Source organism: Ictidomys tridecemlineatus, chromosome 11 (assembly GCF_052094955.1).
Source record: "Ictidomys tridecemlineatus isolate mIctTri1 chromosome 11, mIctTri1.hap1, whole genome shotgun sequence".
Lineage (NCBI taxonomy): Eukaryota > Metazoa > Chordata > Mammalia > Rodentia > Sciuridae > Ictidomys > Ictidomys tridecemlineatus.
In genome coordinates, this window is record NC_135487.1 from 120,394,534 (window position 1) to 120,418,039 (window position 23,506).

The 23,506-nt window shown below is 50.6% G+C and overlaps 2 protein-coding genes across 3 annotated transcripts in view; both read right to left on the reverse strand.

Annotated features, from left to right (window-relative positions):
• Nucleotides 1–6,752: 6,752 nt before the first annotated feature.
• Ackr1 (atypical chemokine receptor 1 (Duffy blood group)) lies at nucleotides 6,753–10,087 on the reverse strand. Its single transcript, XM_005339420.5, has 2 exons — nucleotides 8,189–10,087; nucleotides 6,753–7,776 (listed from the first exon to the last, which is right to left on the reverse strand). Exons 1-2 carry the CDS (start codon nucleotides 8,207–8,209, stop codon nucleotides 6,775–6,777), a joined length of 1,023 nt encoding a protein of 340 aa, XP_005339477.1. The 5' UTR covers nucleotides 8,210–10,087; the 3' UTR covers nucleotides 6,753–6,774.
• A 1,015-nt stretch (nucleotides 10,088–11,102) lies between these two features.
• Cadm3 (cell adhesion molecule 3) overlaps nucleotides 11,103–23,506 on the reverse strand; it is a 31,691-nt gene continuing 19,287 nt past the window's right edge. For both annotated transcript variants that reach the window (XM_005339394.4, XM_005339393.5), the window contains 8 exons: nucleotides 21,644–21,784; nucleotides 20,981–21,133; nucleotides 20,166–20,303; nucleotides 19,574–19,744; nucleotides 17,191–17,281; nucleotides 16,593–16,762; nucleotides 13,556–13,681; nucleotides 11,103–12,371 (listed from right to left, as the gene is read on the reverse strand). In XM_005339394.4, coding sequence (XP_005339451.1) covers nucleotides 12,253–12,371; nucleotides 13,556–13,681; nucleotides 16,593–16,762; nucleotides 17,191–17,281; nucleotides 19,574–19,744; nucleotides 20,166–20,303; nucleotides 20,981–21,133; nucleotides 21,644–21,784 — 1,109 coding nt within the window. In that variant the 3' untranslated portion in view covers nucleotides 11,103–12,252. The remainder of the gene's footprint in view (nucleotides 12,372–13,555; nucleotides 13,682–16,592; nucleotides 16,763–17,190; nucleotides 17,282–19,573; nucleotides 19,745–20,165; nucleotides 20,304–20,980; nucleotides 21,134–21,643; nucleotides 21,785–23,506) is intronic.

Below are 23,506 nucleotides of genomic sequence, written 5' to 3' on the forward strand. Positions count from 1 at the left end.
ACTCTTCCAGTGTAAGTCTCCCACAACCCGTACACACACCTTCGCTCCTTCAGCCCCGCTTTATAGCAGTAGCAGAGCTCTATTTTATCATCAATTTGGCCTCCACCTATTAAGAGCTTTAACTTGTTAGTGGTTCTTTCAACACACAGGTCCTAGAGCTGAGCTCTCCATTCTAAATATGTCCTGTCCAGGGCAGGGGTGGTATTGTACGCTCCCTTGTCCCGTATGCTGTGCCTTAATGCAGGTTGAATTTGCATCAGCTTTTTGGCTGCCATACATACTACTGAATCATCGTTAGCCTGTAGCCAAGTGAAACCTCTAAGTCTCTCTTACAAGAACTTCTTTCTGTTGAGCCAAGCCTTTTCCATTGCACTTAGTGCAATTGATTTTTTTTAAATGTAGGTTTTGCATTAATCTCTATTAAGTTTTATTTAATTTCTGTAGTTTTTGCTAGCTCAGTGACCTTCCTCCCACCCCTTGCTCCTTTCATATTCCCCAAAACTGTTCATAGATAGTCCCTATCCATCAACCAAGTCTCTGAAGAGAGCTGTGTTGTTCTAAGGCTTGAAGGGGACAATGGGGTGGAGGAGAAGCACGATTGTATTTTTGGCAGCTTCCAGGCTGAGGACAGAGGTAGTCCACTTCTTTCTCAGCTTTTTCTCAGATCACAGACAGGAGTAAACCAACCAATTATTGATCTATCTGTCTATCGATAGATCGATCTATCTATCCATCCATTCATCCATTCTTCTTTCCTTCCTTCCATTAGCAAGAATGTAACAGCCCATCCTTGTGGCACAGATTCAATTGTGAAAAGCTTTTCTTAACATTCAGCCAAAACCAATCTCCCTATTATTTCTTCCCACTGGGTATTCCTAGTCCTGAGCACTGGATGAACAGAACCTTCTACTCCAATGTTCCATGCCTATTCTCTCATCTCTGGGTAATTTTTTTTTTCAGTGTATTTGTACCTAGAATCTAGCACGACCATCTTGGAAATCCCCCCTTACATTTCCACCATCTCTGCACCTGCACATAAAGAACATTCCTAGAAAAAAAAAATATTGTCTAAGTGGGCATGGTGGGGCATTGTAATCCTTAGCTACTCCCGTGACTGAGCCAGGAGGATAGCAAGTTCAAGGCAACCCTGGGTGAGACGCTGCTATAATGAGCAGTCCTAGGCTCAATCTGCATTACCATGGGGGACAGGGAAGGCCCCGAAGCTTTAGTATTGCCCGTGAAACAGAAGACTCATCTGGAAAGTCTGGGTGCCTGAGGGCTTTGAGGTTCTCCTGTGTGTCCTGGGACCCACATATGTTCAGGGTTGTCCTGGAGAAGACCAGGACATCTTGAGAATCGAAGAAAGAAGGGAGGGGTTCGGGGTCACAAGATAGGTTCGGGGAGATGCTGATATCTAGAATTGCACCTGACTTATTTCTACCTCTTTCAGGACTTCTCACAGCATCATCAACTTAGTGGGCAATAATTTCTGTAAGTGACACGAACTGTATACCCTTAAGTGCCTTAAAGGGTTAACCAAGTACCCAGAACTGCAGGAAGATAGATTGCCACAGGGGGGCGACAGAGGCCAGGAGGTGAAAGGGGACTGGGTTCAGAGGTGGGGAAGGGGTAAGGCTGGCCCAAGCTAAGGGGAAACCGAAGGGAAAAAATCAACATGGAGACTGAAATGACCTTTAGTTTCAAGGGAGTGTGGCTCTCTTTTTGAGCGTGATGAAATCCGAGGAGGCGGTTGGACTCTAAATTTGATTCTGGGCCAATAGAAGTCTCCTGGAATTTGGGGAAGTGTCCTGTGACTCATTTTTCCTCAAGTACAGATGAAACATGACAGCCCTTCCCAGTTTTCCCCTGCTGTCCCAGGACTCTTCCTCCAACACATGCTCAGGAACTGTGGGGAAGTCCCATCTGCCCCCCACCCCCCACCCTCCGGCTCTGCCAGCCATAAATTGACACAGAAAGCAGGTTCATGGACCAGAAACCTAGTCCTGACAGTCCTTCAGGCTTTTCTGCCCTGAACGACTGAATGACATGAGAGAGAGGTGCCCTAGAGGACTTAGGGGAAGAAAGTCACTTTCCAACATTTTTCTGCATCAGTTATTTGCTTGCTTGTTCCTGTTCCCCACTGGACGGGGGCCCTTCTAGCAGGTGGTGCCGTGCTTTACTCACAGGGAGTCAGTTCATTCATATATTTATCCCACGTTTACTGAACTCTGACTACGCACCAGCCACAAAAGAGAAAAGGGTCTTGTTCTCATGCAGCTTACGCTCTAGTGGTGAAGGCAAACAGTGAATCAGGGAGCCGATAAAGGAACGAACAAGACAGATTCTTACAGGAGTGCCTGCTGCAAAGGACACCACCTGAGCACGTCGGTAGGGAATACGTGGGTGCACAAGGTGACCCGGGCCACATTCCATCTTTGAGGACTTGAGATTTTCACTGAGACACCATGCAACTCACACAGAAGGCACAGGAAAGAGAGTTCTGGATTGAAGAGGTGTCATGTGCAAAGACTCTTAGAACAGAGAACAAATTTGTCCATTTGTGAGACCAAAAAGTCTCCACCAGGCATAAAGCTTAGTGAGCAAGAGCCATGAGCTGATTGTGGAAGTCCTATGAGAGAGAGAGCAAAGCACTTGAGATTACCTTTAAGTATAGTAGGGAGGAACTAAATGCCAAATTTTGGGTATATTTTCTTAAAGAGAAACATTTGTCAGTTTTTCTTTTTCATTTCTTTCTCTCTCTCTCTCTCTCTCTCTCTCTCTCTCTCTCTCTCTCTCTCTCTCTCTCTCTCCCTGTGTGTGTTAATTATTGGAGGCTGAACTGGGGATGCTCTACCACTGGGCTACATCCCCAACCCATTTTTATTTTTATTTTCTATTTTGACACAGGATCTCCCTAAGTTGCTGAGGCTGGCCTTGAACTTACAATCCTCTTGCCTCAGCCTCCAGAGTCACTGTATTACAAGCATGCACTACCACACCGGACAACTATCACCAGATTTTCCAAGAGGTATATGATCCTTCTCCCTTCTTCCTTCTAAATAGTAGTCACACTTGATTTAAAGACAGAAGACAAGGCCCAGGCTATTAGAAAAACTAAAAAAATCAGAAGATACAGTTTGGAGCTACATAGGATAAGTTCTTTCAGACACTGAGAACTACGGAGGAAAAAAATACAATGATCCTTGGGGTCGATGGGACCTGAGACATCATCCTAGAAATCTTGAGGGGCAGGCAACTTTAAGTGCCCCCAGAGATGGGAGGGGAGAAATGGCAGGATACGGACGTGCTGATGTTAATGCTAGAAATCAAGTTTGCAAATGACCAGACAGTGAATTATAGGTATTTGAGAATTATAATAAAAGTGCATCTAAAAGATGCCCTAAAACTAAGTGCAATAAATACAAGGATACCTGATGTATCCCCCTAAAGTGTTGGCACCAAATTCTTCTAAACCAATTATCCAGAGGCCACCCCTTGGAGAGTCCCTCTTTCCTGTCTCCAATTGTTGAGGGAGAGATGACAGCTAACAGACATTTTTGCTGAACTGATTTCTCAATACTCCTTACCCCACTGTGTGCCCCACACCCCTCCTGCCCAAATCACCTAGATGTCTGGAGATGATTTGGAAGGACTTGGACTTGTTAATTAACCTAAACAGTCACATTCATCTGCAAGGTGCATTATTGTTAATTAAAACCGCGATTCTCCTTGTGCCCAGACGGCGGGCTGCAGTTGTCAGAATAATTAGATAGCATACGACAGTTTTCATGCAAATCCCTGGCAATTAGAGTTGGCGATGAATTGGGTCTGAAATCCCAGTGAAGTTCTCAATCAGAATCCCTCTGGGAGTGGCTGCAGCAAGACAGCGGTGGTGGGGATGGAGGACAGGGAAATAAAGGTGGATAAAAAGGTGTGAGGACCAGGCATTCGTTTCCTGGATCCTCCAGGAGCGGTCCCAGCCTGAAATACATGAATTACGAGCCTCGACATGATTTTCAAACTTCCCTCCAGAAACAAGTCCCTTTCCTTAATGCAAATTGACCCTCCCGGGGGCTTTGTGTGCTCCCCAGAGCTAGCCTCCACGGCTCTCATCTCTCTGAGAGGATTTTTCTTTTTGCTTAGCCAGGAGGCCCCATAACTCACACACCGCTAAAGTCCCTGCCAACCCTCAGATGAGATTCTTCAGGGTTCTAAGGAAACAGGATTTGTATTCCTGAAGAGTGGCAGAAGAGAGGCCAGGTTCAGACCAATTTCAGAGTGGTCGGTGGCATGCAGTGAGTTAAATGGACAGGGGCAGCTGGTCCCCGCGGAAAGCTTTAAAGAAATGGCTGAGGTCAGAGTTGGATGTAAGAAAGAACCATCCAGAAGGATAGATAGATAATGGCAGGGAAAGGGCAGCCTCTGAAGGGACCAGGGCAAGGCCAGCAGGGGTGGGAATGAGGGGCAGATAACCGTGGGGACGCCAGTCTCCAACCCACTCTGACCTCTTATCAGTGGCCGGCTTCTGCTCCTGCCTTTCTTTGGTGAGGGATGCAATAGCTGATAAGCTGCTCCCCAAGAGTCTGGGCTCTCTCTACCTGGGCAAGTGAGGAGGGACTGGTGTCTGTAGGCGCTGGTGGGGCTGGGGGTGGGGAGGTGGTCTGAAACCAAGCCTTCCTCACATCAGGTTAAGGCTGGAAACTTCTGGAAATCCAAAACAGCCTCTCCTTCCCCTCAAACTAGGTCAGCCTTTCCAATCCGGTCCCTGGTCAGGGAGGAGGGCAACATCTGGCAGGACTGAGAGAGTGAGTGGTCAGGGGTGACAGAGGGGGGGGCGGTTTTGCAAGGAGGCTGGAAAGGGAATAGGAGAAAAACCAAAAAAATAACCAGGACAGATTCACCGACGGTGGTGAATATCCCTGAGCAAAAATCTCGGTTTGTAAACTATTTCCTTTTTCTTCGTTTCTCTCTCTCTCTCTCTTGTCTCTCTGTTTCGGAATGTCCCCCGCGTCTCCAGCGGTCCCCCAGATCCCGCCTCTCAATTTGGGCTGCACCAATCGGGAGCTAAACCTGGCGGTTGCTAAGAGACCAGAGGTGGGAGATTGAGAGGCCTTGTCACAGCACCCACCCAGGACAATTCCCTGGGCCTTCTGGACCCTCCTGCCCGACATGTTCTCTGTTCTCTCTGCTGCCCCTCCCTTACCTCCTACTTATCCCCAGACCCAGAGTCAAGCAGAAAACAGGGAACAACTAGGCAGGGCCTGTTCTGGGGAACAAATGGAAAGATGGTAACTAGGCTCAGACAGACGGGAGGGCCCTGCTCAGGTGTGGCCAGCCTTCAGTTGGGTTGTGGGTGGCGGGAGGTCTTTGTGGCTTTTCTGGGAAGAGGTGAATTTGTTGGCAATGGAGGTTGTGCCCCCATATGAAGAGGGACTTGCTTCCCTTCCAATCGTCACCTAAACTTGGCCGGATACCGTGTAAGCAGAAGCTTCCGAGGTCATATTTAAACAGCCAGAGGATCAGGGGCATACCTGGGAGAGAGAGGGCTTCGTACTTTGGGGTATTGTGTGGGAAGCAGGAGGAAAGGTTTGTGTGGGAAAGAAACGTTAATTTGGTAACTGGGGATTGAAAGGGAAATTCTAGGGGATTCCAAATAGATGAATCAGATTAGGGCCTCCCCTTTTAAGTTTCTCCGTTCTTCATGACTTCTGGATTTTTCCTCCCTCTACACCAGAAAACAAACAAACAAACAAACAAACTGGGTAATTCATTTGTTTAAGGAGTAAATCCTCCCAACCTGCTTCCGTTCCCTGAGAATGGGGATTGTCACAGAAGTAAGAGGGGACAGGGACCCTGGAGAAGTCTGTGCACTTATACGGGGACATGGGGTTCAGATCCCGGCCCACCCGCAAGCACATGTAAAGAAATGTGTCATTACACACAGGCACCATCGAAAACGCATTTAGGTTCTAACAGACTGAGACACGGACGGACGTGTACACCACACACACACACACACACACACACACACACACACACACACAGAGGAATCAAGAATAAACTTCACCCTGGACTGAGGAATGTCTCTGAGGATACTTCTCCCTCCTTCCCCTCCTGCCCTGGTCTCTAAACAAAAGTCAGAGAGGAGATAAAAGACAGAGGGGGAGTCTACACATGGTGAACAGGAAAGAGGAAATATACCTCTGGCTTTATTGTTGTTCTTCTCTCCGTTTCTATCATTTTTTTTTTTAAACCAGGGGCCCTTTTACCACTGAGCTACATCCCCAGTCCTTTTTAGTTTTTTGTTCATTTGTTTGTTGAAACAGGATCTCACTAAGTTGCAGAGGCTGGCCTCAAACTGTGATCCTCCTGCCTCAGCCTCCCTAGTAGATGGGATTGCAGGCATGGGCCACCGCTCCTGGCTTTTTCCACTTTTTCTTCCTATCCCCTTTGCTCTCTGCACGAGCTTCTTTTCTTTGTTTACCTATTAAGCGTGTCTTCTCGTTTCCAGGGCTCATCTGCTCCCCTCGTGCTCCTGTTTCTCCTCTCTTCCCCCTTGAGAAGGCAGGAGCCTCACACCTCAAGAAGACAGGTGTGTGTCCCGCGGATGTTCAGACCTCATTCCCTTTCTCCCCAGGCCGGCTTGCGAAACAGATGCTGCCAGGAAAATCTGGCAGGAAATGTCCTCCTCTCTCTCCCTTCTCCGTCCTCTCCTCTTCATCCCCAGACAAAATCAGAAACTACTCACTTCCTAAAAGCCGGGTAAACTTTAATTCAGGCTGACAGGTGGGAAGGGAGGGAGGATTTGCTTTCAAAAGTGTCCAGATGAGAAGACCGTCTTGCAGGAAGGGGCAGGGAGGGCAAGGAGGCGTGGGTGGCCTTGTGGCAGAACAGGGCCACCAACAGGGGAGACACGGCACAGTGCAGTATGGCCAGGGCTTCTGCCAGGTGCAGGGCCAGGTCCAGGACCTGCTGAGCCAGACACGTTGGCAGCAGCAGGACCTTGGACCTCACCAGGGAGTCGAATCCCAGAACGACCCCGTGAGGCCACCAGAAAACGAACCAGACCCACAGGACGCTGATCCAGGGACATGGCCCCCTGTACAACGCCTTCTGCAGCCCCTTGGCTCCCAACAAACCCAGGGGCAGCAAGACAAAGATGCCAAAGCAGATTGCAGCGTGTATGGACTGCAGAGTCCCCAGGCCCCTGCTGGACGCCAGGGTGCACAGGCCATGGGACGTGTCCGTGGCCAGGGTGATTGGCAGCCCTAATACAGCAGCCATTCCCCAGAGCCCCACGGAGAGGCCGAGAGTGAGACCCCAGGTGTGGCCTGTCCCCAGGTTAGGGTCCAGGCAGGCGTGGTACACTATCAGTAGAGCCTGGGCAAAGGCCGAGCTGTACCAGAGCCAGTAGCCCAGGTGGCACAGGGTAGGGTTGTGGGCGCTGGTTAGCCCTGGGGCCAGAATGGGCACCGCCGTGCTGAAGAGGGCGCTTCCCACAGCCAGCTGGGCCAGGACGGGCCAACTGGGGCAGAGCCGCCAGTGGAAGGGAGATCTGCAAAGTGCCAAGAGGACCGCGCCACTAGCCACAATGCCCAGGACGCTGGCCAGGATGAAGAAGGGCAGCGAGGAGTCATCGAGCAGGTTACACGAGTGGCAGGGGGCGACAGCGTCCGGGATGTAGATGTCCCCGTAGGATTCCTCACCGTAGGAATAATTCCAAGCAAAGTCTTCAAAAAACAACTGACTTCTGTTCTCGGCGAGGGAGGATTCCACCTGGAGGGTGACACGCAGCAGAGGGGGCCATCAGAGCATCCGGGAACCCCACCCAGAGCCTCCTGGCACCTCGGGGACTTGGGAAGGGAGGTGGAGAAGGAGAGCCGAGGGAGGCTGAATAGCCCGAGCAGGGACAGGGTGTGGAAAAGCCAGGGAAGGGGTAGGACCGGAGGAACAGAAGGCAGAGGGCAGCAGGGTCATCCAGGACCTGGATGGAAGTGGCTGAGAAATGAAGGGAAAGGAAAAAGATGGCCAGGGGAGACTGGGGTAAGGAGGAGAGAAGGAAGCAGATTGCTAAGAGGAGACAGAGCGAGGAGGGGGATAAGAGACCACGAGAAAAGGAAGGAGCTGGGGGCTCACCCAGGGCCATGGGGCCAGGGGACAGGCAGTGCGGAGGGGCTCTCCCACTCACCCGGGGCAGGCAGTTCCCCATGGCACTGTGCGCTCAGGGCAGGCCGAGAGCAGGGCTGGGACACTCTGTCTGCAGCTGTGGTTCCAAGATAAGTGCTGAGGCCTAATGAAGGCCCTCGGGCTCTGGGCAGGGCCCCGGGGGCAGCGCTCAGGAAGCCTTACCCCCCACGCCCACTGCCTGCCTGAGCCCGAGGTCCACATGGGGGGCCCTGGCCCCGGGCTTCCTGTTTTGAGGTTGGGTCTGGCGGGTCAAGACAGTCTCAGGAAAGCACCACGGCCAGGACCAGAAAGGGGGCGTTTTCCCGAAGATGGAAAGGGAGAAACCTGGGGGCTTTCCAGCAAGTGGAGACTCTTCAAGCACAAGGAAGGAAGAAAGGAGACGGCCAGGGGCGGCGTGAGAGGCAGAGATAAGAGAAGAGCTGGGAAGCGGGAGAGCCATGGCAGCAGATGACCTCAGTGCTGCCCAGCCCCTTGGACGGGCTCCAAGGAGAGAGTTCCAAAGCCACGGGTGTGTGGGAAGGTGTGTGCACGGTGCTTGGGGTTGGATCTGTCCAGCCTCGGGTCGGGGTATGCATTTTGGTGGGGGCTGTTTGTGTGTATTACGGGGGCGGGGGGGTAGAATGATTTACCTGTGTGTGTGTGTGTGTGTGTGTGTGTGTGTGTGTGTGTGTGTGATGTAGCCATGTGCCCCACATCTGAGTGTGTGATAGGTGTTGGCGGCGTCTGGGGAGTGTGAATGGCTGTCTGAGGCGTGGTGTGCCGGTGTGAGAGGGAAGCAGGACTGAAGGAGCTGTCAAGGCTGAATCGTGACCCTCCCCTGGGGACTGAGGGAGCATGGGCTTCACCACCTATGGGCTCAGTGAGTGTCTCTTCCACACCAGGCAGAGCGCTTGGTCTGCCATGTTCAAGGAAGGCTCTTGGGGACAACGAGACACCATATTTTTACCCCATGGGATCATCTCTACTCATGTTTCTGTTGGGGACAGAAGGGTTCTGGAGTTGCTTCGTTGGCCTGACATCTCACAATAAGTAAGGTTTCTTCTGGGGGACAGGGGGGAGTGGAACTGCTAGTTCCCTGGCTGGCAGAAACCCAGGGCATTTCCCTGCTGGCAGATGCTCCTGAGCCCACGGCTCTCCTTGGTGGGCCCGCCTTCGCTGCTTTCCCAGGATCTCTGCTATTTCGTCACCCCCTTTCTGCATTTGGTTTCTTCAGGGCGGGCGTGGTAGCCTGGATTTGGGGAAGCATGGGTCACAGAACGTCCACGTCAGAACAGTGAGACAGGAGCTGGACAGGGGACACTGGGATCCATTTTTTTCAAGAAAGCATGGAAGGTCTTAACTCCAGTTCTGTCAAGGACCTTTATCTCCGTCACACGGAGGGGTACCTGGGGACAAAACACCTCAGACCTGGTAGAAATGCCTCCATGATCTCCCGGGGGTACGGGGTCTCAGTTGAACAGGAGGAGGGCTGGAAAGTTAAGTTTGGCCATGATCGGGTCACTCTCCTTCCTGGACAGTGTTGAGGACGCCTCCAAGTGCCAGACAGAGGACTGGGGGGACAATCGGATGTCCCACCCCGAACCCTCTCTGGAAAGGGAGGACCCAGCAAAAGGGGGTGAAGACACTCGTCTCCCCTGTTTCCAGACCATAGAGGCTCTCGAGAGAACACGGCAAGGACACGGCAGCCCCTGGAGATGGCAGGTGCCAGGTGCAAGGGATTCCGGAACAGCCCTTGGCTACTGGCAGCCCTGCAGGGTGAGAGCCGCAGAAAGGAGGCAGCGGGACGACACGGGTAATCCAGATATATTGAGGGTGGTCCCTCTGAGATTAGCACAGGAGAGTTAGAAAGATTATAAAGATACACGATCCCCTCCCTGCTCCCTGCCCCCTCCCCCCCATGGACAGACACACACAGCACAACAGCCCCGCTCCCCCCGCCCCCCCGTACAAATATGGCTTCTGTGTTATATGGACAGAGTGGTTCAGCTCGAAGAGGAAAAATCATTTTTTTTTTTTCCCAAAAGCGGGTGCCGGGAGACAGGAAGCCCAAGAGACCTGGGGCCCGAGGCTCCCTTGCTGCTGAAAGAGGAGGGGGCCCTGGCTTAGGTGAGGGGGTGGGGGTGCTGCCTGCTGTGCCCAGGGCCCTAACCGGGGGCTGGAAGATTCACAAAGGTATTACCTGAACTGAAGGAGTGGGTCGACCTGCTGGATTGCAGATGTCCCATTTTGCACGCCCCGTTGTCAAAGCAGGGAGGACATGCTGGAGAGGGGGAGGGGAATGGCCAAGAGCATCCGGGGTCTGAGGGGTGGGGTGGGGGGCAGGCCTGGCAGCACAAGGAGGGTGAGCAGCCTCATCTCCACAGCAGCCAGCTTGGCCACAGGAGGAAAAACCGAAAACCCCAAGCAGGGGTGGGGACCCAGACCTATGGATATCCACAGCTGGGAATCCAGGGTCAGTGCCAAGGAGAGGCCTGTGGAGTGCATAGCAAAGGCTGGGACCCTGACTCCAGGGCTTGGAGGTGGGATGCTGAGGGAGGGGCCGGATGCTCTGTGTTTCAGGGAGGGATGAGATGAACAGCTGGGCAAAAACACATCCCGGGACTGCTTTCTCTGAAACAGACGGGCATTGGGGGGTAGCATGGAAAAGACCCGATGGAGCAACATCCCAGGTGAGGTACAAACCCTGACCAGGTCTCCTCCACTCCCAAAGCCCTCCTCTCCAAGCTCCATGCCCCGTCCACCTGCCCAGGACCCCGGGTCCTTGGCCCTCCTCCTCCTCCTCCATCCCTCTCTGTTTCTCATGCACACAGACACACAGGCACATACACACCCACACACATTTACACACAGTGACACACACACACATGCGCACAGAGTTCACATTATTCCCTTAGTTTGGGCAGGAAACAGCTCAGTGCAGTGAAGCTCCTTTTAGTATTTTTGTTGTTATGTCTGCCTGGCTGCTGAGGGAGGAAGGACCAAGGGCTGGTAGAGGGGACAGGAAGGGGCACAGGGTGGCACAAGATGGAGGCGGAGTTGCCGAGCAATGCCATGAGAGGAGCGGTTGCCGTGCAACAGTCCAGGGTGGTCGGTAAGAGTGAGGGAGCCCTCGGCCGGGGGAAGCAGATGCAGTTCAGGCCCCAGAGCAGCGCCTCTCCCACAGCTGCTGGGACTAGGAAGGGCAGCCGGGCCCTGCTGTCCCCCGAGGCCTGGCTTCATTCAACGTGAGAGGAGAGGGGTGGACAGGGCTCTTTCCACCATCCATCCTTCCTCTGCAGATCTACCCTTCCTGGCAGGGGCTCATGCCCTCGAAGGGGCAAAGCCCTGGGTCCCTACATCTCCCAGAGACCTGTTCCGCTCCGCTCACCCCTTCCTCTTTGCGATAGGAGGGAGAGCTTCAGGGTCACCGGCACCTGTCTCCCTGTCCAGGTGACACAGCTGTTCATGGCTCACAGAGGAAAAGCCACCGCCAGCCCCTGCTCACAGCTTTCCCATTCCTGGGTTTCTGAAGTCTGGGAAACGCCTCTGCTGGGGGAATGGAGGGGGGAGGGCTGGGGAGAGCCCCACCCTCCACACCTGCCCTATTCCTTCCCCATTTCCTACCCTTCCACCTCCATTCGCCTCCAGCGGTCCAGGTTTTCTTTTCTTTTCTTCCTTATTATTATTATTTTTTTTGATTTTGTTTTTTTCGTTTTGCGCTTTTTTTTTGTTTGTTTGTTTTTGTTTTTGTTTTTTTGCTTTCCTCACCCCAGGAGCCCTGCCTCTCCAGCCTGGAGACGGATTTGATTTGGGATTGTTACAAAAATAATAATAAACCCAAACGCAGAGAAGCCACGGAAAGGGCTGAGGGTAACCCTCCCCTCCCCCCCGCCCTCCTCCCTCCCCATTCCAAACCGAGTACAAAACCGCACCCAAAGCAGACATTCTGTACAGGGGGGTGGGTGGGCTGGGGAGCAAGCGGGAGGGGCGGCCCTGGGGTCGCTCTGTACAAGTCCGGGTTGGTGACGGCCCCAGCAGTCCCCACGGGGCCCCTGGTGGGGGGTTGCAGGAGGTGAGCAGGTGCCCCTAGATGAAATACTCCTTCTTGTCATCCCCTCCTGACTGCCCGCCTTCTGCGTTGATGATGGCCGTGTCCGCATCTGGGGCATCGTCGGAGCCCTTGGCCTCGTGCGTCAGGTAGGTTCCTGTGTGGAGAAAGAGGCTCCCCGTCTCAGGAGCGGCTTCTGGGCCTCCGCAGTCCACCCTGCCCACTTCCACTTTCCCGCCCACCCACCCACTTGCACAAGGCTTCTGTCATGTCTTCTCTCACCTGGAGCTTTCTGCCCCCTACCTCACCTCCTTTGCATTTATTTGCTCCCAGCATCCCTCTCCTGACCACACCCCAATGAATCCCGAATCCTGCCCTGATTCATTAGAATCTCCTCTATAATATAGACAAGACAGAAGAAGAGAAAGAGGTGTGCATCTGTGTGTGGGGGGTCTGCACGAGCATATATATGTGCAGGTACAGACTGGTGATGAGGAACTGCTATCTCAACTTAGGAGTAGCTTTTCTTTCTTTCTTTTTTTTTTTTTTTTTTTTTTTTTGCATACTGGAGATGGAACTCAGAGGTGCTTTACCACTGAGCTACATCCCCAACCTTTTTAGTTTGTATTTTGGGACAGGGTCTCACCAAGTTGCTTAGGACGTCCTTACATTAAGAGGCTGGTGTCAAAATTGCAGCCTTCCTGCCTCAGCCACCCAAGCCAAAGGGATGGCAGGCGTGGCCCACTGTGCCCTGGCTGTGAGCAGCTCCTCCGTGTGCAATGCAGTTGAGAGCTGGCTCACAGGGCACCAGCCCATGCAGCTAGGCTACTGGCTGGAACAATACCAAGGCAGGAGGTCTGAGTGGAAGGAATGGAAGAGGCGGGCGTGGATATAGGAGGGAAAACAAAACTCCCGGCATCAGTGACGACAAAAGAGAGGAGAAAAGAGATGGGGTGAGGCGGAGGAGTGAGGAGCTCAGAGAAGGAAGAAGAGGCTAACCAGAAAGGATGAGAGTACAGGAAAATGTGGGATGGAGTCATTTCAGGCGCTCTCCGTCTGACAGCAGAGACCCTGGAGGCAGGGCAGCCTGGAGCAGGTGTCTGAGTGGGAAGGTTGGATTTTACTTGGATGATCACCGAGCCATCGGGCTTCACTGTGGAGTTGGTGGTGCTCAGTGATCATTCAGGGTTGGCTCTCAGGGGCTTGACTGCATTATTTTTTTCCCCTTCAAACTCTCCAAGGGGCCGACTGAGTACCTGCAGGCCCCTAATGTAGGCTTCTTCTCCCTGCATGCCCTTGACCCATCTCCCAACCCACCCAAGCTCCCCTCATGCTTCTGACCTTTGTGCCGGATCAAGTAGTGTCCGAGGAAGATGAGCAGGATGAGCAGCAGGAAGACGATGAACGCCACGATCCCGCCGATGATGGCATGGTAGGTGCTGCTGGACGAGGGCACCGGACTGGGGTCTGGAGAGAGGGAGGCACACGGTCAGACCTGGGGGAACCATTATCTCAGCATTCGAACTCAGCCCTGGGGAGTCTGACTCAGCAGAGAAAAGGCCCTTAACATCGGGAGTCCTTCAGCAAAGGGGAGCTGACATCGTTTGTTCTCAAGATGGCTTCGCCAAACCTGGAACATAGCAATCGTTTAAAAAAAAAAAAAAATACTTGACATATTTGGGAAAAAGTAAAATCTGCTCACATTCAATCTCCCAAGTTGATTTTTTTTTTTGGCACCAAAACTTGCCCTTGATCAAAGACCATTGCTTTAATGCCTGTTACCAACCTCTCTTTCTTTCTCACTTGTGGGTGATCAATTGTTCCTTCCCCTTAGGCCATGCCCTCTTACCCTCCGGTCTAAATGGGATTCGGAGCTAGTTCTTTAGGGGGCTTCTCAGCCTCGTTTCCTACCACCCTGAGATCAGACAGGGAAAGAACAGTGAAAAGCCAATGCAGCCCACTTCAACCCTGTGCGGTGGCCCACACCTGGAACCCCACGATTTGGGAGAGTGAAACCAAAAGATGGAAAGCTTGAGACCCGTCTTGGAGACTCAGCAAGACCCTTTCTCCAAATAAAAACTAAAATGCGCTGGGGATGGAGGTCAGGGGTCGAGCCCTGGACTTGTAGGTGGAGGCCCCAGGTTCCATCCCCAGCACCACAAGCACAGAAACCATCAGTAACAACCATGAGATATCTGCTTAGCATAAAGAAGAGTGTTCCTTCTCGGCAGGAAATCTTAATGCTCCAGTAAGCCTACGGCCTTTTGGCCTGTCTCAACAAGGAGGCCTGGGATTCCGACTGCACTGATCACCATCCAAGGGTCAAGGGACAAGGACGGACTTGTTTTCTCCCATGACAGTTGGTGTCTCTGCCACTGGATCCCCATAGCAACAGGGGATGGGTGTGGCAAAAACAGCCCCAGCCGTAAACAGGGACTCAAATATCCAGAGGCCAGTACACAGGCCCAGGACATGGCTCCGAGGTATCCAAAATTACATTAGCCACAGCTGTAGTTCTCCCACCCATGGGAGAGCTACTGTTTTACTGCTTTGCTTTTCAAAACTCAGCTTGAGTCTGGATGTCTCATTGACCATTTCTATACTTTTTTTTTTTTTTAAAAAACTTTCCTATCTCTGTCTTCTCAGGCTTGAGTAGACATGGTTTTTAGTTCCGTGCTTGTTTATGACTTATTTGAAAAGCAAACATGGAATCCAGGGCTGCTGATCTACATCTCCAGTCCTTAATTTTTATTGATTGATTTTTATTTTGAGACAGAGTCTCTCTAAGTTGCTCAGAGCCTCGCTAAGTTACTGAGGCTGGCTTTGAAGTTGTGATCCTCCTGCTCACGCCTCCCAAGTCACAGGGATTACAAAGGCATGCCACCATTCCTGGCTTGTTCACTGGTTTCTCGTGTCCCGCTTAAGAGATAGGGAGAGGATGGGTCCCTGTGTACCATGAGAGGATCGGGTGGATGTGATGGTATAACCTGGAGGCAGCTGAAGGAGTTTAACACACTATTTCCTTCTGAAATCATATATGAGACAGTGTACACATCGGAAATTAATCCTGGATAATTATTCCAGAAACTATGGATGTGGAAATGCTTTAGAAGAGCACAAGTTTCCACTGCCAAATGACCTCGGTAGAGCCCCTGTCTCTATATTTAATTTCATCCTTGGCAAGTTTTCCACTTGGATGTTCCTGGAAGCCAAATGCAGTAACTCTGTTGGCCACCAGGCGTCAGCACTGGCAGCACATGAATCAAACGGGACTCCCTCTGGGCTTTTAAGCACTGGGCAGAGAGAGGAGATCAGCAAGATACCAGCTGCAGGACACAAGAACTTTCTCTCACTGCCAATCACCGTCAGACTTGGTCTGGAGTGATCTGGGGGCAGAGACCAGACCTCAGTTCTTTGTCTTTGCTCCTGGCATCTTACAATAGCCCTGTTTGTTGTGCCGAAGCAGCTCCCCCATGCTGTGATTGGCTCCTGAAGTTGGAATCACCCATCTAGACATTCTGGTCCCAAGAACTCAGGCCTCTTATCTCCCGGAACTCGGCTCTTATCCCCCCAGGCCCAACACACACACACACATACACACACACACACACACACACACGCGTGCACACGCATGCACGCACATACTGTATTAATGGGCATTTCAAGTCAGAGAGTCTCTGAAGTTCCCACGACAATGCATTTTCCCTATACTGCAGAAAAGTTCGCAAGACTTTCTGGCAGGACTCTGCTGCCATTGACTCTGCTGAATCTTAAAAAGAATTCTTTGCAAAGTGTCCTAGAAGGGAACTCTTTCCTGGGTTTGGTGGTTGCAGTTTTGAGAAGAACTTCAGAAAAGGAGCATCCACTGGTCCCTCTAGAAAATACAGCAGCTGAGAAAAGATCCTGACTCTTTCTCTGCACAGTATAAGTTTCTCTCTTGTTTTTCAGCCCGGACCCAGTAGCGTACTACTCCCCAAAATCTGGAAACGACAGCAGCAACCTGCATCTGATAGTTAGTCCTGGAAGGAGGAACTCTGAGATCAACTTGTTGGCCTGGGAGATACACGTACACTTGAACCTGACAGGCTCCAGGGCCTCCAGGTGCAGAGTTATCCTCCTGAGGTTGGAAGATGGTACCAGTAGAGCCGCAGTTTCTAGACAAAGGCAGGTGAGAACCCACCCTTTCACTGATTTTCCCTTATCACACATCCCAGAGTAGACCTAGAGCCTCAGTCCTCAGCCCTCCCGGGAGCGAGCTATTTTTCCTTAACTCCACTCCCAATCCAGGTGAGGGGAGAGCTCTCGGGAAGTGGGAAGAAGAAGAGTGTGAGATGCAGAGAGAAGGGAGACGCTGGGAGAGGGGACCTGGAGAGCTCACCGTTGACATTGAGAGTGAAGTAGGCCGTGTAGCTGCCCATGTTGCTGATGGCAGTGCAGCCGTAGATGCCGCTGTCACTCTTGTTGAGGAAGGGGAAGATGAGGGCGCTCTCCTGGGTGGTCTTCAGGGGCGGGTCACTGCCCTCCTTCATCCAGAGGTACTTCTGGGGGCTGTTGGAGTAGAACAATTACAAGTGTTAAGGAGAGCCTAAGCCAGGGGGCTGGAGAAAGAAAAATAAATGGGGAGAAGGGAAGTCAGGAACGGATAAGGCTCAAGAAGCGGTAGGATGCTGAGGGTTCCAGAGGCGGCGGGTGGGGGGAAGGTGGCCTCTTGGGCTAATTCTAAAGGAGGAGGAGATTTCCTAAAGTCACGTCTTACTATAACTTGGTTCCTCGGGAGAGGCTAAGGCGCTAAGCTAGAGAGGTGTCCCCACCCACTTCTGATGTGTTTCAGAAGAAACGCTCAAAGGATGGATGTTGGACAGAGTCAGAGGGTTGGAGGCTCAGCTGGGACAGTGCAGGGGAGATGGAAGAAGACATCCGGTGAAGGTGACAATCTGAGAGTGTGGAGGTACAGGAGGCCAGCAGGCGGGTCTTACACGGGATTGCCTCGACCCTCACAGTGCAGCGACAGCTTCTGTCCTTCACGGGGATGTGGAGGGTCCGGCCTGATCATTGCAGTCGGTGTGTCTGTGAGGAAGGAGAGGTTGTCAACACAAAATTCCCCGTTCCTACTTAGGACATCTCCCCAATCTTGAAATCACCCAGTTACACACTATGGCTTTTACCCATCAATGTCTCCAATCCCTAAGAGGCTTTCCTTCCCTGAGACTAACCACCTAGAGATGGGGTGGTCTCAGAAGGTCTGCCCTTGGTGGGGCAGACCGGAGGTCTTCACAGAGCTGAGAAGGGGAATAAGTGTTTTATTCATGCCTCGCCAACGGCCTTGCACACCGACAGGACCTAATGCATATTTTTAATGGAACAAAGGCACCTGAACTTGACGCTGACAGAGTTCACAACCTCTAAGTTTTGTGTACTCCGCCAGGGAGCTTAGAACCGGCAGCAATGTTTGAACACAAAACAGCACTTCGAAGGGTCAGTCCAAACACAAAATGAGAGCTTTGAAACAGTAAGAGATGGAGGGGGGAGGTGTCATATTTTGGCTGCAAAAATGGACTGACACAATATAGATGAGCTCTGGGAAGGAATAATGGCATCTGCCATTGACGCCAAAGGGCTGCTTAAGAGGCTGGGTGCAGATGGTGGCTTTGAACAATGCCACCAGATGCTGGTTTAGAACGGCAGATAAAGAGACTGTGCTTCCCCTAAGGAAAAAGCCAACCTTAACAACCAGTTAATGAACGTGTTCCAATCAAATAAAACAGGCCAAAGAGAGTCAGGCCAGGTGAGAGAATGGGTGTTCTGGGCCCCCCACAGCCGCAGAAACCTCTAGCACAGTGCCTGGAGTACAACATTTGTTGCCTGACTGCTGATCCACACTTGGGCCAAAAGATCCCTGGAGAGTAATTGCCAGATGGTCTGGATTCTCACAGAGGAGTTAAGACAGGAAAGGGCCTTCTTTACCTGGCCAGAGAACAGGGCTCAGGGGAAATGCCCAAGGCCAGGAGCCTCACACTCAGAGCTGGTGATTATGGGGTCCTTTGAAGTTTACAGAGTTCTTTCATATGTATTGTTTCATCTAATCCTCAGGATAACTCAGTGAAGCCAGCAGGAGGCACAGAGAAATGAAGCTTTGGTCAAGATAACATAGCTAGTAAGCAAGGGCACTGCGGCCAGCTCATCCGTGTGCAGACTGAGTACCCTCCGAATGGTCAGTGGTGCTACTCTGCACCTACTTCATGTTCAAGTTTGAATAGTGGGTCTAGCCATTGATGAAATGGCATTGAAGTTAAGAAGAATACTCCACCTGATTATCCCATAAAGAGGTTAAGGACTTCAGTTATTTGCAAAAGCTGCCCAACTGTTTTTTTTTTTTTTTTTACTTTAGGTCAAGAAATCCACTATTCTGTTACTCTTGAATCCTCTACCTTTGGATTTTGGCTATTCTTTTCCCCTGGGTTCTCCGTACCTAAGGAAAGTTCTTTCAGAAAATTTCCTTATTTCTTCAGATGAGAAACTTGCAAGTGTCCAAACTTCCTCAGAAGTTTCTGTCCGTTCTAAAGGCAGATTCCATAGTGGGGATATAGATCCCTGGAAAGGGTGGGAGTACTGATGGTGACCGTGGACCTTTCAGCTCAGCAGACCAAGAAAATTCATGGAGCTGGGGCAAACAGAAGAGTAAAGATCTGGGAATAGTTGGGAAAAGATGTGGGAATAGCTGGGAAAAGATCTGGTAAGAGGTGATGGGTGCCCGGAAGACTGTATTTTCCTTGCATTTGTACTCTTCTGAAGTCATGGAATGTTAGCTCCAAAGGAAACCTCAGTGATCCCCTTTCCATCTGTCTTGTTTCACAAATAATGAGTCAAGTTCCGTGGGGTAAACTTAACGTCACTTAGCTAGAAAGTGGTGGAGGACAGACTAGAAACTATATCCTGGGACTTCTGATTTGCTCCAGTTATCACTGTAATTTGCAATCTAATTGCCTACGGTACACTGGCTTAACTCAGGGGTTGGTAAACTGACCCTTGGACCAAATCCTGCCAGTTGCACACCTTTGTAAATAAAGTTTTATTGGAACACAGCCCAGCTCATTTGTTTGCCTACTGCCTGTGTCTGCTCCCCTGCAGCAAAGGCAGAGTTAAGTGGTCGAGAAAGAGACTGTAGGACTCTCCTAGGCTACAATATTTACTGCTGGGCCCTTTACAGAAAGAGCTAAAGCACTGCTACCTGTGGGCTCCTTTTTACGTATTCACTTCCGTGTGTGTGTGTGGTGCCTCATGAACATTGGGCTCTCTTTCCTTTGTACCCAACCCCCAACTCATACCTGGTCCTTCTTCACCCCCAAGCCCATGACATACATAAAACTTCAATATGTTGAGAGGTGGATCTGTCAGCTCCCTTTAGAGATTCGTGGTTCACTGAGCACACAATGTCTGCTCCATCATCCTCCCGGGTAACCTGTAATGTCACCGAGCTGCTCACAGTGAAGGTCTTCCCATTGGAGTCTTCCTGTATTCGGGTCGGTTCTCCTGGGAAACAGAAACAGGAAGACACACACAGATGTGAGTCCTAACACACAGCTGTCACGTGGGCCCTCCTGAAGACACAGAGGGTGCGTCTCAACTTAGACAAACTGAAGATAGGTGTTACTTGTAATCCCAGCTACTCAGGAGACTGAGGCAGGAGGTTTGCAAAATCGAGACCAGCCTCAGCAACTTGGCCAGGTCCTTCTCAAAATAAAAAATAAAAAGGTCTGGGGATGTAACTCATTGACAAAGGACCCCTGGGTTCAACCAGTTGACAAATGGAGCTGTAGGCCCTGACACATACCCACATATCAGCCATTCCCTTTCTCTTTCTATCCCATGGCTCATATGCACATACACAGACATATACCCACCTTCCCTACACCCCCCTCCTCCTCCCGTAGCCCGAGCGGGAGGTACTCACCATGGAGTTCTTGGTCACCCTTCCTCCAGGTAAGCTGGGCTGCAGGTTTGCTCCCAGAAGAGTGACAGTTGAGCGTCATTGTGTCCTTTTCTCGTAATGATGATTTGTAACCAGTGATGATGGGCTTCTGTGGGATTCCTGCCATGGATAGAGGATGGCCAGGATAGGAAGGAGAGGCACCATGAGGTCACACTGCAGCTCTCCCTGTGGAGATAGCCTCTCTAGGGGTCAGTACATCTGGGTGCTATTCTGATTTAGAAAGATGAAGAGAAGACTGGAGAAATCATCTTTCTCTTTGATCTCCTTTCTGAGAACCAGAAGGGAAGACATAGGGAAGAGGCGTGCTAGCAGGAAGGTGACCATTCCTGAGAAAATACTATGTGACTGGACACCCCAGTGCCCAACTGAGTGGCCACAGAAATACTGTGAGACTCAAGGAAGCAAAGAGCAAATCGAAATACAGTATGAAGATGGTAGTCTATAAACGCCTGAGCTATCTGTATTGGAAATGATAATTAACCACGCATGTACATCTTCTGTCCCCCTCACCCGATTTCGGGAGATAGGTGGTACGAACATGATTATCCCTCCTTCAAAGTAAGGAAATGCCTGCTTAAAATAAGAAGTTTGTCCCAGATCAAACAGTAACGACAGCAGAAAGGATTAGAACTTAGGTGCTCTTTGCATTTTTATCCCATATGCAAGGGAAGCGCACGTCAAACTTTCAAAATTCTTGGAAGCCAGCCGGGCTCTGGGCTGCTGCAGGGGCCCACCTAGGGGGCGCTGTTTGCAAAGAAGCATGCTGGGGGCCTCACCCAGCACAGTGACGAGGGACTTGGCGGTTCGCACAGGCATCGTGAAGATGGAGCAGGTGTACTCGCCCTCGTCTGCCAGGGCCACGTTGCTGATGCTGATGCTGAGCTCGTGGGGCGTGGAGCTCACCAGCTGAATCCGATTATCTCGAAGGGCTGGAAAGATGGGGGGGAAAATGGGAAGCCAGTTTTCTACTGGCACCTTTCATGTTATTTATCTCGCAATCCCAGGTCTGCTATCTTTGGTGGGGTAGGGATGGCAGAAAAAAAAAAAATCTGCTTCTGAGTCTGAGCGGTCTTTGGCTCATTCAGTGACTTTTTTTGGGCCACTGGACCCTGTAGCTTAAGAGAGACTCAGAAAAGGAGGTTGGATCTCGTCGGCTTCTTTGTGAAATGCCTGGTACAACACTGATATCAACTGCCTGGTAGGGCTCCTCTGGGCTCAGGCCCCTCTAGGACTCTCTAGGACCCTGCGTGGTCAGGTTCAGAGCTGCAGAACTGAAGTTTCTCTGGATCCATGGAGGAGCCTGTGGTCTGCTGCTTCTCCAGATAGCACATCTCTACATTACTCCGTCTCTGGACCACAGGGACAGGACCCCTCGGGCTCAGCAGTCCCCTTACCCAGTCTATGTTTCCCTAGGAGAGAGAGAATTCATGGCGCACTACCTCTCTTCTCCCCAAAGTAGAGAGTCTGCTGGGCAGGATTAGACCACTGCAAGGAGGAGTCCTCGTGATCTTTCACTTGGCACTTGAGCACCACTGTGCCGCCGGCCACCACCGTTTCATCGGATGTCCACGGCTGACTATCTGCAAGAGGAGAGTTGGATTAGCAACCTGAGGAACCCTTAGAACTTCTACCCATTTCTGGGCCAAAGTCCATCTCAACTAACTCAGAACTATCCCAGGCTTTGGTGCCCAAGATCTCTGTGTCCTCTTTAAGACCTCATAGGGGACAGAAGAGAGGTGACAGTGGTGGTGGAGGGGAGACAGATCATATTTTCTTTTCCTTTGAATACATCAAAAAACCAGTCACTTGTGGAATGTTTTCTGAATGAACTGACAGGGCCACAAACCTTGAGAGGAATAAAGGCACCCCGAACCTGCACATACTATGGCACGTGTGTCTCTTCTAAAAGGTTCTACCGTTCGTCTTTGAGAACACACATCCATGTCCGTCCTCCTACATTTTGCCTCCCTGCCACCACCTACATGTCAAAGCAAAGACAGGAGGAGCAGTTGTGACTCATAATCCCCAAAACTAAAACAGGGAAGAGGCCCAACTAGTTCCCGGGTTGTACATTCATTTATGTAACAGCTAATAAAACTGCAAAAAAACAAACAAACAAAATATTAAAAAAAAAAAAAGACTGACACATTTTGACATACTTTTCAATATTTCTAACAAAAATTTTTCTTCCAACAAGTTCCTTAACACATTTCCTTTAATAGAAGTACTTCCCACCTCCCAACATACCAACCCAAACCACCATCCTGATATAAAGAGTTGAAGGTTTAAGTGATCACAGGGCATGGTGGTGCAGGCCTGTAATCCCAGCGACCTAGGAGGCTGAGGCAGGAGGATTGCAAGTTCCAGGCCAGCCTGGGCTACTTAGTGAGACCCTGTCTCAAAACAAAAAAAAATTAAAAAAAAAAAAAAGGCTCAGGATATAGTTCAGTGGGAAAGTGCCTCTGAGTTCAATCCCCAGTATAAACAAACAAACAAAAAGAAAAACTTGAAGTTTTCCTTTCAACACGATAAAAGCACATTTTTTTCTAACCCCTCTGTCCTGAGTTAAATTAAAAAGCAAAACAAAACAAAACAAAAAACAAACAAAAAAACTAATGAACAATCTTATGGATGAGCCATTTAACCTCAAATGTGCCTTGGAGACAGGCTCAGCTGGGAGCCCCTGAGTCTAGGACACCTGCTTCCTCTACCCAACATTGTTCTATGTCCCCCACAGCATGGATCCTGATTCCTAATATTGATTCCCTCATCTCCAGAATGACTTTCTATGACCCAACCACACTGACCTTCACAGAACTAATCCAAAATAAACACCTTCCAGCTCTGATTTTGAAACATCCACAAAATCTTCTCTAAGGCATTCAATTACCTAGCCAGCCTTGTTCCTGTCTGGATTGGAAACCAAGAAACTGACTTCCTATATTCCTCTATTAAGCACTTTCAAAACAATCCCATGTTCCTTCCTCTCCCCTTGTCCACTTACAATAGCCACTGACCTTCCCTTTCCCTTGACCATGTACTCCTTCCTTTCTTAGTCACCAGAACTCCATTTCCAAGAAATAGATAAACTGAGCGTTCCCAGCAGACAGGAACCCTGAACAGGGAAAGTATGTATGCTGGAGTTGATACCAAGCATCCACCAGTCAGGGTGTCTGTTTCCAAATCAGAGTACAAAGCCTGGTAGTTACTTTTACTGTTTAGAATGTTCAAAATAAATAGAAAGATAGATAGATAAATAAATACAATAAAAAGAACAACAATGAAGAAGACTTTAAGAATCA

Bases quoted from the DNA above. Each gene is read 5' to 3' on its own strand.
- Ackr1 (XM_005339420.5), bottom strand. From the start codon at position 8,209: ATGGGGAACTGCCTGCCCCGG. The intron at 7,777-8,188 runs GTGAGTGGGAGA...GTCACCCTCCAG, and splicing joins TGGGGAACTGCCTGCCCCGG to GTGGAATCCTCCCTCGCCGA.